Source organism: Bison bison, unplaced genomic scaffold, assembly GCF_000754665.1.
Source record: "Bison bison bison isolate TAMUID 2011002044 unplaced genomic scaffold, Bison_UMD1.0 scf7180017864482, whole genome shotgun sequence".
In the NCBI taxonomy this organism is placed as follows: Eukaryota; Metazoa; Chordata; class Mammalia; order Artiodactyla; family Bovidae; genus Bison; species Bison bison.
In genome coordinates this window covers 4,064,300-4,078,299 of record NW_011495042.1, presented here as the reverse complement: position 1 = coordinate 4,078,299, position 14,000 = coordinate 4,064,300, and the positions used below count along the sequence as shown (strand labels likewise).

The 14,000-nt window shown below is 48.9% G+C and overlaps 1 protein-coding gene across 1 annotated transcript in view; it reads left to right on the top strand.

Moving 5' to 3' along the window:
* VGLL4 (vestigial-like family member 4) overlaps positions 1–14,000 on the top strand; it is a 73,811-nt gene that overhangs the window by 27,846 nt on the left and 31,965 nt on the right. The window contains 1 exon segment of the mRNA XM_010862439.1: positions 8,818–9,007. Coding sequence (XP_010860741.1) covers positions 8,818–9,007 — 190 coding nt within the window.

Here is a 14,000-nt window from a genome sequence, read left to right as displayed (position 1 = left end):
TTCCTGGTCACAGGCCAGGAAGTCCACTTGCTTTCTGCACAGCCACCTGTCCCCTCCCCTCTCGGGCAGGTTCTAATCTGGAAGTGGCCTCGAGGAGTTACACTGCTTCACCTGACCAGTCCCACTAGGTGAGGTCAGTTGGGATAGACCAAGTGGTGGAAGCGGTTCTGTCCCAGAGCTATTCTGTCTTTGCATCAGAGCCAGGTCTCAGCCCTGCCCTCACCTTCCCTGCTGCCTTGTCTTCTCTCCTTCTGCCCTCCTTACCTCAGTTAGCTGGGGCTCCTGGGTCAGGTACCCCAGACAGGGGGCTCACACAGAAGACAGCTGCTCTCTCAGTTTTGGGGGCCGGCTTTTGAGATCCGAGTGTCGGCAGAGTCGGTTGCACGCAAGGCCTCTCCTCTTGGCTTGTAGATGTCTGTCTTCACATTTATAAGGTCTTCCCTCTGTGTGTGTCTGTGTCCTCGTCGCCTCTCATAAGGACATCAGTCGTGTTGTCTGGGTACCCTCCCATATTACCGTCTCCATGTAAGTCAGATTCTGAGTACTGGGGTGTTAGGACTGCAACATACGAATCTTGGGGGCACGATTCAGCCATCAGGCCCCCCTTCCTGCCCACCATCCCCTTCCACTCTCTTTCCTGCTTCCTGCCTTCAGTTGTCTTCATCCCACTTCCTTTCCTTGACCTGTAAAGCATCCTGCACAGCTAGAAAGATCATGAAAGCTGAGAAATCTAAATGCCTGGTTTCTCCTTTCAGCCCTTCCATTAATTTGCTTTGTGACTTGAATTATTTACCCATTCTTCTGCCCACCCCCCTCCAGTCCCCGTGCTGTGTGGCGTGTGGCACTGCATAGCATGCAGGATCCTAGTTCCCCAACCTTGCATCGAACCCGTGCCTCCTGCAGTGGATGTGCAGGGTCTTAACCTCTGGGCCGCCAGGGAAGTCCATGTCCACCCATTCTTGAAACATTGATTTCCTTGGCTGTAGGATGTGAGCTGTGCTTCCTTCTTCTCTTCCCTTACAGGACTGTAGTCAGGAGAACCCAGAATAAAAGCTCAGATTTTTAAATGATTTTAAAATAGGATATGTACCGAAGTGGTTCGCCATTCCCTCAAGATACAAGAAGGTCCTGACAAAGTATCTTGCAGACATGTCTACAAGATTATTTGGAGTGCTTGGAATTCTAATGAAAACAGTGTGTGTTTCAACTCTGCAAGTTTTACAATGGTATTGTTACCCTTCATTATATTATTAGCAGTCACTCGTGCAGGTTGTGGGCTTAGTCGTTCCCACCCCTCCAACAGTCTCACTGAGCTCAACCGAGCTCAGTCAGGGGTCTGGCAGAGACCTCCGCCCACGCCCAGGTCCTGACTGACTGGACAGGAGTGACCTTTAGCCGAGCTGTGGCCTCCAGACGTGTGATCGGGCTGCAGGGTCAGAGCCACGCGTCTCGAGTGACGGTGGGAAAGGCACTTTGGGGGACACCCCCGGTGAGGGGGGGTGGGGAGCGCGAGCTCCGTCCCTGGGTTGTAGAGTTGCATGCAGTCTCTGCACTGCATGCGGGCAGACGCTGCGTCACGTCTTTTATCTCCGCTGGCTCACCCGGGTTCCATCGTGTTGCCCAACAGCCCTCCGTTGCAGAGAGAAGTCAAGAATAGCCACAAGTTGAACTGTTGGAGAGCGGGTAGCTTCGCTGTCTCCTCCCCCGCTGCTGGTCTGTGAGACAAAGAAGTATTCTTTGAGAGAAAAGGCAGACGCCCCGCCTGCTGGGCCGTGGGGTGGGAGATGGGTTGTGACATGTGGGGCGTGCTTGTATTATAAGGTGCCCCTTGCCAGCAGGGTGACGTCAGCTGGTCGCCGTGGGCTGTGGTCAGACGGGAGACGGAGCCCACTGCCGAGCCTGGGGGACCGGGCCTCGGTTTTTATACTTCTTTGATTTAGGTTCCAACACGATAAAAGAGATGAGGAGGAGAGGAGAACATAAAATCTCGGACACAGCCAAGATGTAAATTGTGGCAGAAAACTCTCGGTTCATGAAAAATCCTCAGAAGTTACCAGTAGGTGTTAGTTGCTCAGTCATGTCTGACTCTGCCACCCCAACGACTGTATGTAGCCAGCCAGGCTCCTCTGTCCATGGAATTGTCCAGGCCGGAATACTGGAGCGGGAGGAGTTATAGGAGACTCCTTAAACACAGACACTGTCATTTCAGCCTTGCGCTGTCTGACTGGTCTCCACAAAGCCACAGTGAGCGCCATGAGTTTGATTAATCTCCCCTGAGTTACGCCACAGCCATCAGTGCGGCACAGAGCTGGTGAGGAGGAGGCGTGATGGGGAGCTGACCCGGTTTTGGTGCCTGCCCCCGCGTTGTCCTGGGGTCCGTTTACCTCTCTGAACCAGCCCAGTTGTCTCCTCCGTGCTGAAGGTCTGAGTCAGACTCAAGGCTGCGATTTGTGGACCAAACCGCCTTTCTCCCATGCCTCCATTGACTAACAACAGCTTTCTTGTAGCGCCGAAATAAGGAAATGAAGCTGGACCACCGAGCCTGAGAAGGGTTCTTGGTTAACTAAACCCCCTTCAGCTGAGAGGTGAACTGTCAGGATCTCAGCTGCAGCTTTTCCTCCCCGCTCGTGTCCACTGTGCCCTGTAACAGTTGAGTGTTACTCCATGCACCCCCTTTGGAAGATACATGTTATGGAGCAGAGATGAGAGCCAAAGGGGGGCCCTCAGGATGAGCTCATGGAACCACGGAATCTTACAAATGGAGGCTCAGGGGGCCTCCCAGAGGGTGCAGTGGTAAAGAGCCCGCCTGCCAACGCAGGAGGACCTGGGTTTGATCTCTGAGTTGGGAAGATCCCCTGGAGGAGGAAATGGCAACCCACTCCAGTATTCTTGCCTGGAGAATCCCCTGGACAGAGGAGCCTGGCTGCCTACAGTCCATGGGGTCGCAAAGAGTCGGACACGACTGAGCAGCTAAGCACACAACGGTAAAGAAACAGCCACTGTTGTGAGTGCCCTACAGCTAGGCTCTGTACTGGGCCTGGTCTAAGATGGACCATTGTGTCATGTCCCCCAAAGAAAGAAACAGTCCTCTTATCAAAAGATGCCAGCTGATGATGGACAAGTGTCAGTTTTATTATAGTGTAGGAAGTCGGGAGTCCTAGAAGCCTTTAGCCGTAGCAGGAACATGACTCAAAGCTGTGGATTCCTGGGGCTCATCTCTCTCCCTTGATCTCTCTTCCCTTCATCCCCATTCTGACTTGGAAAGCAGGATTTTCTTCTAATATCTCACCAGAATCATTATATAGCACATCATAAAGCTAAGTGGTTTTCTTTTTTCTTTCTCTCTGTGAAGCTTTTTTTTTAAAATTTGAAATTAGTATATGCTGACTCTTGTGAAATCTTGGGCCAAAATCCTTGCTCATCTTCAAAATTTGGAGAAATAATTAAGGAATACTTTTGATCCATTTACTGAAACCACTATCATGACTGGAAACAAGAACTAATTTTTTTACCCATTAGGTATTGTTCTTCGGTAACAGATACCTGGATAAAATTATCTTCTATTTAACAGGCCAGATAACAGTTTGAGTTGAGCTCCTTTAGTTATAATTGTAACCTCTTAAAAAAAAAAAAGTTAAATTGACAGTTGTAGCTAAGCCAACTTAGAAACTTAAAATACCGGGTTCCTCAGACAGCTCAAAGGCCCTTCTCTTGTTCGTTCTTGACAAAGAAAGATCATTTCTCCTTTTTCAAATTACCAAACCATTGTGAGATTTGGCATACCCATTAGCGCAAAAGAAAAAAGCCTTTTATACCCCAAGATAAGTTCCTTTTGGTGTGTATTCTTTTCCTTCCCTGCTTGTGGTCAGAGTCTGGATAAAAATTTCATCATCTGTTTTTTTCTAACGGCACTTCACACAGCCTTCGGCATGTAATAGACACTCAAACACTGTCTGATTAAAAGCTGAGCTGGAGCTTAATAGGATTCTGATGAACCCAAGTGCCTGCATAACCTCAGGCTCTTCTGCTTTGTTTTTGCTTTTTGCACTTGATAAATATTTAGAAAGTTATCTGACCGTGACATAGTAGAGAGATAGCTATAATAACAAGAGGTTTATTTTTATTTCAGGGACAATTAATGGATGCTTGTTCTTATTTAACAGTGAATTGTGGAGACAAGGATCTCGTAACAGTGGGATCTTCTTTCACCTACTTATAAATACAGCTTTAGGGGAATATAATTCACATTATCATACCATTCGCCCATTTAAAGCACACAAGACGGTGGATTTTAGTGTATTTACAGGGCTCTGCGGACTTCACCACTTTTAGGAACATTGTCTTATCATTCCCAAGAGAAACCCTGCCCCCCCCCCAGCAGCCGTGTCCCACCCCCGACTTCTCCCAGCCCCCAGTCGACTGTCTTTTATTTATTTTAAAACGAATCTACTTTCTGTCTGCACACACTTGCCTATTCTGGACGTTCCGCAAAATGGAACCAGACGACACGCAGCCTTTCGGGTTGGCTTCTTTCACTCGGGGTCCTGTTCTCTAGATTCTCCCGTGTTGTGGCGTGAATCAGCGCTTCCTTCCTTCTCACAGCTGAATAACGACATTCCATCCTGTGGATGGACCACGTTTTCAGTATCTGCTCAGCACTGGGTATGTGGGCTCGGGGCTGTGAAGAGTGAAGCTGCTGTGAACGACCCTGGGTGAGTTGTGTGTGATTATGTGTTTTCATTTCTCTTGTATCTCTCTACCTTGGAGGGTGGTCGCTGGATCTGTGGTTAACCGTTTGAGGAGCTGCCCCACGTGGTTTTTCCCAGCACCTGCACCATTTCGCATTCACATCGGGAAGACGCGAGGGTTCTAAGCCGTCCGCAGTCCGCAGCCTCGCGGGCACTTGTCCTCTGTCTTTTTAGCCCAGCCCCCCTGGTGGCTGTGAGCTGGCGTCTCACCACGGTTGTGTTTTGTGTTTCCCTGACGGCTGGTTGGACTTCCAGGTGGCGCTAGTGGTAAAGAACCCGCCTGCCAATGCACGCAGACCTCAGAGACGCAGGTTCGATCCCTGGGTTGGGAAGGTCCCCTGGAGGAGGGCATGGCAACCCACTCCAGTATTCTTGCCTGGAGAATCCCAAGGAATGAGGAGCCTGGTGGGCTGCTGTCCATGGGGTCGCCCAGAGTTGGACACGACTGGAGCGACTGTCACGCACGACTGGTTATGTTGAAGATGTTTCCTCGTGCTTGCTTACTGGTCATTTGTAGACCTTCTTTGGAGAAAGTTCTATTCAGATCCTTTCCTGTATTTAATTTGGGTTATCTTTCTGTTACTGAATTTTAAGAGTTCTTCATATAAATATATACTCAAATTGATCTTTAAAAAATCCTTATTCTACTATTTTTTAATCTTTAACATATCCCCAAACTCTGTACCTGGCCATCCTGGCCTCATACACACATTGTCAGGATATCGTGACCCTCTGCTGTGTGGAACACGTTGTGGTCTGTGCTCCGAGGATAGGAAATGAATACAGTGTCCCTTACTTCAAGGGGCACAAAACCAAGTGGGAAGGGCCGTAGTGATAGATTTCCGTGTGTCAGGAAAAGAGGTGACTTTCAGATCGAGGAATCGAGGAAGGCAGCCTGAAGGAGGTGGCATTTTTAGTTGGCCTTATGTATCGGATTCAATATCAGAAGATTAGGGGGAGAACCCGGGTAAAGATCGTGAGTTCTCCGTGTTGTGTGGTGACTGGTTAACTTTTAGGGCTGAGATTTTTCAAAGCCTAGAAAGAGGAATGCTTGGGAACACACCTGGGAAGCATAGTTGGGACCAGATGTTAATTGTGTGCGCTGGAGCATCCTGGATTGTGTTTTGTCAGTGCCTGGAGAGCCCCTGGCTGTTGGGGTGAGGGTGGGGCCGTGTGGAAGGCTGAGTCTGCAGAAGGTGCAGGGGCCCTGGGGGTGGGGTCACGGAAGGCACCACTGCTGTGTCTCCCTCTTAGAGACTGACGCGTGCTTTAGAAAGTCAAGAAGGGACTCCTGGGAGAATTGTTTAATCTCATGGTTTCCAAACGTATTTGACCGTAGCTTCACTTTTTTTTTAAACCATGTAAGATCGGAGGTCCATACTTTGGGTTTTGACGTCTTAGTTCAGTATTTGACAACTAATTGGTAAAGGACCTGCCTGCCAGTGCGGGAGGTGTAAGAAGAGGGAGTTGGATTCCTGAGTCCAGACAATCCCCTGGAGGAGGAAACGGCACCCTACCCACTCCAGTATTCTTGCCTGGAGAATCCCATGGACACAGGAGCCCGGCAGACTTCAGTCCATGGGGTCACAAAGAGTCAGACACAACTGAAGTGACTTCGCACACAGCACAAGGTCTCAGTAAATGTTGGCTGGTTGGTTACCTAATAGATTTGAGGATTGTGGACCACAGAATTGGGTGTGAAGGAATGTGAGATGTTAGCTGGTCCACCCTCTGGTGGATGGAGGCCCAGAGTGGGGGAATGTTGGTCTGATTGGCAGCGGCCATGGCTCTTGCTACTGTTAACCCATCCACGTGTGACCTTGAGTGGGTCACACCTGTCACTCAGAGGAGTCCAGTGCTGACAGCAGGCACGTCCCCATCGTCTTTGGAGGATCCCCATGGGGAGCAGGACCACCCGTGCTTCCTTTGTGGGTCCTCTGCCCGCCAGTCCCCCCATCTCCAGTGTTGTCAAAAGACCCATTCCTGTGGACCAAGGCACACACCAGCGCCTCCGTTTGATGAACTTAAACGCAGACAAGCCCGAGAACTTGTACAAGGGTGGGAGTTGGGAGTGCAGCGGGAATGCAATTCTTACCCCAAGGGTTGTGCGTATCGCGTCACGGCGAAGGCTTGTGTGATGAGCGACTCCTCCTTTTTTTGGGAGCGACTCTTCCTTTGCTGCTTTGGTGGTAGTTCTCCATGGCAACTACTGTTGCCACACATCTGGCGTCTTAACAAAATGGCTCCCAAAGCCCAGGGGTCTACACGGAGTCCTCCTCAGCCCGGGTATCCTGCCCAGGATGTGGAGGAACACTGGGCGGAGCGCGCTGGCGCTCGGCCTTGTGGCTGAGGCTTTGTCTGCAGTTGCTGAGTTCCTGGGGGTCTTACCGGGGCTCCTCCAGAAGTTAGCCTTGCTGCTGATGCTCTGTGGAGGAGGGGCCGACTTAGGGTATTTTCTGGTTTATTGAGGTACAGATATCAGCAGTGCTGTTTGTTTAGACCAGAAATGACTTAACAGGAAGTGGAGGGTCAACCAAAATCCTGCTGAATTTCTGAGGGTAACCAGCCAGCCCAGGGCTTGTTTTTTTTTAGGTATTTTATTTAAGATGGAAAGTTCCAGTTTGCTTCGGGACCAGAACCCTTAAAAGAAATCCTGGCAGGAGGTGGCTTATGGGTGACCGTATGTTTGCTAGTTTATATCCTGCTGACTAAATTGGCAAAGTTTTTATTTTTCCTGGTCAACACGAAGAAGGTGTCTTGTGTTTTCTTAATTCCCCTCACTCCTTTCCCTAACGGGATCATGCTTGCCGTGTGTGTGGAGCGAGCGGCTTTTAGAACTGTCCACGCATCTGTGATGACACGAACATTAGTGTGGCAACAGAGGTTGCCTTTCTTAGGTTCCACAGGCCTTTATCCCAATATGACTCTCGCACGGTGACCCAAGTGGAAACAGAAATGGTCAGCTTGAGAGGCCAAATATCAGAAGCACAACAGAGGGGTTATTATTTGTGAGAATTTTAGGTAAACCCTCCCCCTCCCCCTTCCATGACTTAGAAAACTTGAAGTTTGCTCTTAAAAGTAACTATTACCTTTGATTATAAATGTTAGAAGGTACATAACCATTCTTATAATGAAAGGTTATGATTATTTTAATTCATAAGGAGGCCCAAAGTTAGCTCTTCGTTCAAAGCCTTTCTGAAACAGGAATGAAAAACACCCAAGATGCCGAATCAGATCGAAATGTGAACTCTGATGCGAGTGTCTGGCTTTGGAAATCTTTTGAGAACCGCACCCGTGCGTTAGCTTGTGACAGATTACACACGGAAACTTAGTGCTCATCATAATAATAGTGTTTGTAACATGCAGGTTTTCAGTATACTCTAAGAAAAAGTTTGTTTCCCATTAAATCGTGTATTTTTGTTTATTTTAACATTGGGGGCAAATATGCGAACTGTGAGCCCATAAAATTTCCTTATTCTTAAAAAAAAAAAAAATAATATGCCAAAAACATAATAAAAATGTAACAAGCAAGAGAAGTGAGGTGAGTGTTTTAATGACGCTACGGTTAGGTCATAATTTTAAAGATACGCAGTTGAATACCCACGAGTCAAAAAACCTTTCATGTTTTTAGTTAACTCCTGAGATGGTTCATGGTCAGCACTCCCTAGTTACTTTACTGCAAGTTTTTATTTTGAACTAGACCCTAAAAAGTTGCTGAAGGGGAGAGGATGGTTATGTGATGTGATGATGGAGGTGTTAGCTCTGGGAGGGGGTGATGCTTTTGCGGTCTGTAAGTGTATCAGATCAACATGGGGTTCACCGTGAACCTGTGCAACGTTATATGTCAATTATATCTCAGTAAAGCTGGGGGAGAAGAGAGCGATTGTGCTGGGAAACCATGTTTATGTAGAAAGTCTGATGCTTGGCAGCTCACCCCGGGCCTGGGCCCGTTCTGAGCACACCAGGGCGGCCCATCACGTTTCCAGCAACTTCCCCCCGGGAGTCGTGGGGACGGGCGGGCGCATCTCTCCTGCCTGGTGACTGGTGACACGTCTCTGTCTCTGCACAGGTGAAGCTGCTCTCCGAGGGGAGCCCCGGCTGCAGACCCTCCCGGTGGCCTCGGCCCTCACCGCTCACCGCACGGGGCCCCCGCCCATCAGTCCCAGCAAGAGGAAGTTCAGCGTGGACCCCGGCGACGACGACCTGGATTGTGACGGTGATCATGCTTCCAAGATGAGTCGCATCTTCGCCCCCCACCTGTAAGTCCCCCCTTCTCTGCAGCCGGCCCGGCTCACATGGGCCTGTGTGGAGCTTCTCCGGCCGCTCTCTGCCGACTCTGAAGGGAGAAGGTGCCTGCTAGTCCCCCCTGCTCCCCGCCTGGAGGGGCCATTTAACCGGTTTTAATAACTTAGGGGAGGTGACCTCCGTCTCACGTGTCTGCCGTTCGCTTGCATTCCCCACCAGTGGTAACTTGCTTCAAGTGGCTTTGGGAGGTGATCGGGGAGACTTGCCTCCCTTGCCTGGTCCCTGCCAGGTGCTTCTTGGGGGGGACCGGTCCCCGCTGAGTGTCCTTAGGGGCTGGGGCAGTGACCACAGAGGCCAGCGCCTGGACCCTGGCTGGGAAATGGGCGGCTGCCTGAGATGTAGGCATGCAGGCTCACCAGCGTGTTCGTGGCACACAGCTGAGACCTTCCCATGGCAGAGGGTGGTTTTTGTGTTTGGGTCTGAGCAGGCTGGCTCCCGCCCTCCGAAAAGCGGTCCACAGGTGGCCGGTGGTCCTGGGGCTGGTTTGGGGGGGTGCTGCTCCCCTGTCTGTGCCCGCGCCCTGCAGGCTGCACGCGAGTTGCTTCAGTGTCCTCTTTTGTTGAGATGAGAGCTGGACTCTGTGTGACATCACCACATTTGTGCTGGGAAACCCGCATGCTTCCGTGTGCCCTATTTTTGCTCCCCCCACCCCCCCATTGTGTTTCTCACACGCACACCCTGCGGATGGAGTGGATACTGCTTCGTATGTTTGCTGGACTCAGAGACCCCCCTGCTGTGGGGAGGCTGTTCTGGCCGTCGCGCGAGGGTGGGTATGGTCAGAGTCTGGGGTCTCGGCGGAGAGCGGAGGTGAATGGCCCTGTTCCTTTCCCCTTGACACGCGTGAGTTAGCGCGCAGCGATCATTCAGGATGCTCGGCTTCCCCAGTTCTTCCGACGATGCTGCTGTTTGCTGGCAGGAGCGTGGAGCTCAGTCTGGAGGGGACCTTGCGTGGTCCGAGGGCGCCGAGCGCGCCAGCAGCCCTCGGCATCTCCGGCATTCCAGCGCGCTGGATTGTGTGTGCAGTCATAAGACAGCCTGACAGTGGTATTTATCCTCGGTAAATCACTGTAGTGTTAGTCAGAGGCTGAGCCTGCAGTCTGGAGCCCTGGAATTTGCTACGATCAGGAATCCAGCAGTAAGGCTCTGCACAACAATGACCTCTTGCAAACAAGGGAGGCTCATAACTTAGATGCTGGGCGTTCAACTGTTTGCAGTTCATTCTTTTGTCACTAGGAATCCTCTCTTTCCCCAAACCCAAATAAGAGATATTTGATCTTTTTTTTTTTTTTTAAAAAGGGGGAGTTGGCTGTGAGATAGTGTGTTTTGTGATCAAACACGCCTTAGTTAAAATCCCAGGTCTGCTACTTACCAGCATGGCTTTGGACAGTCACTTCATTTATTTGGGCCCGGTACCCTTCTCTACAGTGGTGTGGCTATAAGTTCATGTGTAGAACAGTTGTGAGCAGTAGAGTGGAAATATGCACGGAGTTGGGCACAGTACAATAGACAATTGATGAGAGTTATTGCTTTTATTATTAGAGTCCATTACTCAGATATCAGTGATGATGGGAAACCAGAGCACTGTTAATGGCGAATGTGATGTTTGAAAGTCATAACTGGGTTATGGGTTCACATTCATCCCCGCTTGCTTATTTCTCGGTGGGAGCAGGTTCCGTTCGCACAGGATGAGTGCTGGGTGCAGCGCCTGGCAGCTGGTAAGCAGAGCTTCCATCGTTACTGATGTTATTAGAATGTCAAAGCATTTAGAAAATGATCTTGTGGTTGCAAATATGACCTTGATGCACCGGTTCTGTGATGACACTGTAAAAATGTAAAGTGCCGGTAATAGACAAAGAGTTGTAGAGTTCACATGCAACTCACAATTGATGTCCTCATACCATAGGTTTAGAAGAACAGAAAAGGCAGCGCCCCCCAGGCCAACCCCCGGGACTTAGAGACGGAACACGTGCAGCGTTACTTGTTCGCCGAGGGGTAGCTCCTCATGACAGTAACATTACTGAGGTTTCTGTGCCTGTCTTCTAAGAGCCGAATGACTAGTTTTACAGGCAAATGTAAAAGATAACTTCCCTTACGGCTCCATGGGGTAGGGTAGCTAGTAAGTGCGTTGCTTGATTTGGTGAGACGTTTGCCATGCACAGTGTTTTCCAAGAGCCGGATGATTAGTTTTGGAGGCAGGTTTAAAAGATACTTCTCCTCTTAGGACTTCGTGAGGTAGGATGGTTAGTAAGTGCGTTGCTTGATTTGGTGGAACGTTTGCCATTTAAACTGCAGTGCATCCCGCTCCTTTTTATTTCCGGTGCCTGAACGTTTTCTATACTAAACTGCAGATTTGTTATGAAGAGGACAGGTGCTCAGTCGCGTCTGATTCTTTGCGACCCCATGGACTATAGCCCGTCAGGCTCCTCTGTTCATGGGATTTTCTGGGCAAGAACACTTGAGTGGGTTGCCATTTCCTCCTCTAGACATGCGGAGAAGAGGGGGGTCTCAAAGATGTATGCTTGGCTGCATTTCACATAACCATCATATTGAGTTATTTTCCACTGGAGCGAGCTTGAGGCAGGGTAGGAAGCTTATGCAGAGTATGACTGACTGTCTTCTGCTTTCTTTAGGGAAGGAAGGGGAGAGAGCAGAGGTTCCCCTAGTGATTTCTCCAGAATTTGGAAATTGAGAATTCCAGGTCATTTGAACTGCTTATTGAAAGGGTGACCCTGAGAATATTTTTGGTTTGTTTGTTTGTTCTGATTTTTTTTATTGCCTAAGAAAAGCGTTAAGAACATGAATGTCTTGTTTGGGAAGTGGAAAGTACTCTGTCTGCCACTTAGAAAGAAAGAGGATTAAGGTATGAGGCAAGGGTTAGGGTGGGATTCGTCTTACGGGAACGAATTTCCTAAGTCATTTCATCTGTGACCCTGGTTTTCAAGCATGAGCTGATGTGGACGAGCTCTCCTGTCACCTGTCTGTCATTCGTATGGACTCCAGGGCTCCTTTTTTCTTAGGTGAGTTGTAACTCCCTGATTTTGGCAGATAAGAGCCCCTGCAACTGCCTCATGTGTCCTTCTGAGATGAGCCCCTCCCCCTCCTTGAAGCCCTTTGTTGCTTTCTGGCAGACCACATGCTTATCTTGTAAGCTTTCTGCACCAGCGATTGAATCAGCCATTTCTCGGGGCCGGGCGGAGCGGGGGGTCTGATTCCGTTCAGTGGGGAATGGTCTTTAGAAGCCGAGATCTGGGTGCTGAGTGTTACTGTGGTGTCACTGCCTCTAGACGTGAGTTGTTTCGTGTGTTAATAGTAGACAATGGCTGCTTGTGACAGTTCACATTTCACTTTAAATAAAGTTAAAAACTCAGTTCCTCAGTCACACTAGCCCCATTTCCAGCTCTATAGCCACACGTGGCTCTTGGCTACCACATCAGACAGCGCACACACAGAACATTTCTGCCATCACAGAAAGCTTGGTTTCTAAACTCAGTGGAAGGAGCTGGGGAGTCCTGGGTTCACTTTAATACTGCAATTCTAATCCAACTCCGCAGAGCTCTTCCTCCCCTCTCCCAATCCATCTTCATGTCTCCATGATTCCAACATCGACTCCTTTAGTGTTCCGTCCTGCGGTACACGTCAGAGTGGCAGAATTGCTGCGCCCTTGCCATTCTGAAAAACAAACCTGCTAAGAAGAGTTTAAGATCTGTAGGTTTTTTTCCCTACCCTGTGCTGAGGAACTCTTTTTGTATAGAAGAACTATACAAAAAAGATCTTCATGACCCAGATAACCATGATGGTGTGATCACTCACCTAGAGCCAGACATCCTGAAATGTGAACTCAAGTGGGCCTTAGGAAACGTCACTATGAACAGAGCTCCTGGAGGTGACAGAATTCCAGTTGAGCTATTTCAAATCCTAAAAAATGATGCTGTGAAAGTGCTGCACTCCATATGCCAGCAAATTTGGAAAACTCAGTAGCCACAGGGCTGAAAAGGTCAGTTTTCATTCTACTCCCAAAGAAAGGCAATGCCAAAGAATGTTCATACTACTGCACAATTGCACTCATCTCACACGCTAGCAAAGTAATGCTCAAAATTCTCCAAGCCAGGCTTCAACAGTATGTGAACTGTGAACTTCCAGATGTTCAAGCTGGATTTAGAAAAGGCAGAGGAAACAGAGATCAAATTGTCAACATCTGTTGGATCATTGACAAAGCAAGAGAGTTCCAGAAAAAAATCTACTTCTGCCTTACTGACTATGCCAAAGCCTTTGACTGTGTAGATCACAAAAAACTGGAAAATTCTGAAAGAGATAGGTATACCAGACCACCGTACCTGCCTTCTGAGAAATCTGAATGCAGGTCAAGAAGCAACAATTAGAACTGGACATGGAACAACAGACTGGTTCCAAACAGCGAGAGAAGTACGTCAAGGCTGTGTATTGTCACCCTGCTTATTTAACTTCTATGCAGAGTACATCATGCGAAATGGTGGGCTGGATGAAACTTGGGCTGGAATCAAGATTGCTGGGAGAAATACCAGTAACCTCAGATATGCAGATGACACCACCCTTATGGCAGAAAGAGAAGAAGAACTAAAGAGAGCCTCTTGATGAAAGTGAAAGAGGAGAGTGAAAAAGTTGGCTTAAAACTCAATGTTCAAAAAACGATCATGGCATCCAGTCCCATCACTGATGGCAAATAGATGGGGAAACAATGGAAGACTTTATTTTCTTGGGCTCCAAAATCACTGCAGATGGTGACTGCAGCCATGAAATTAAAAGACGCTTGCTCCTTGGAAGAAAAGCTATGACCAACCTAGACAGCGTATTAAAAAGCAGAGATGACTTTGCCAACAAAAGTCTGTTTAGTCAAAGCTGTGGTTTTTCCAGTAGTCATGTATGGATTTGAGAGTTGGACTATAAAGAAAGCTGAGTGCTGAAGAATTG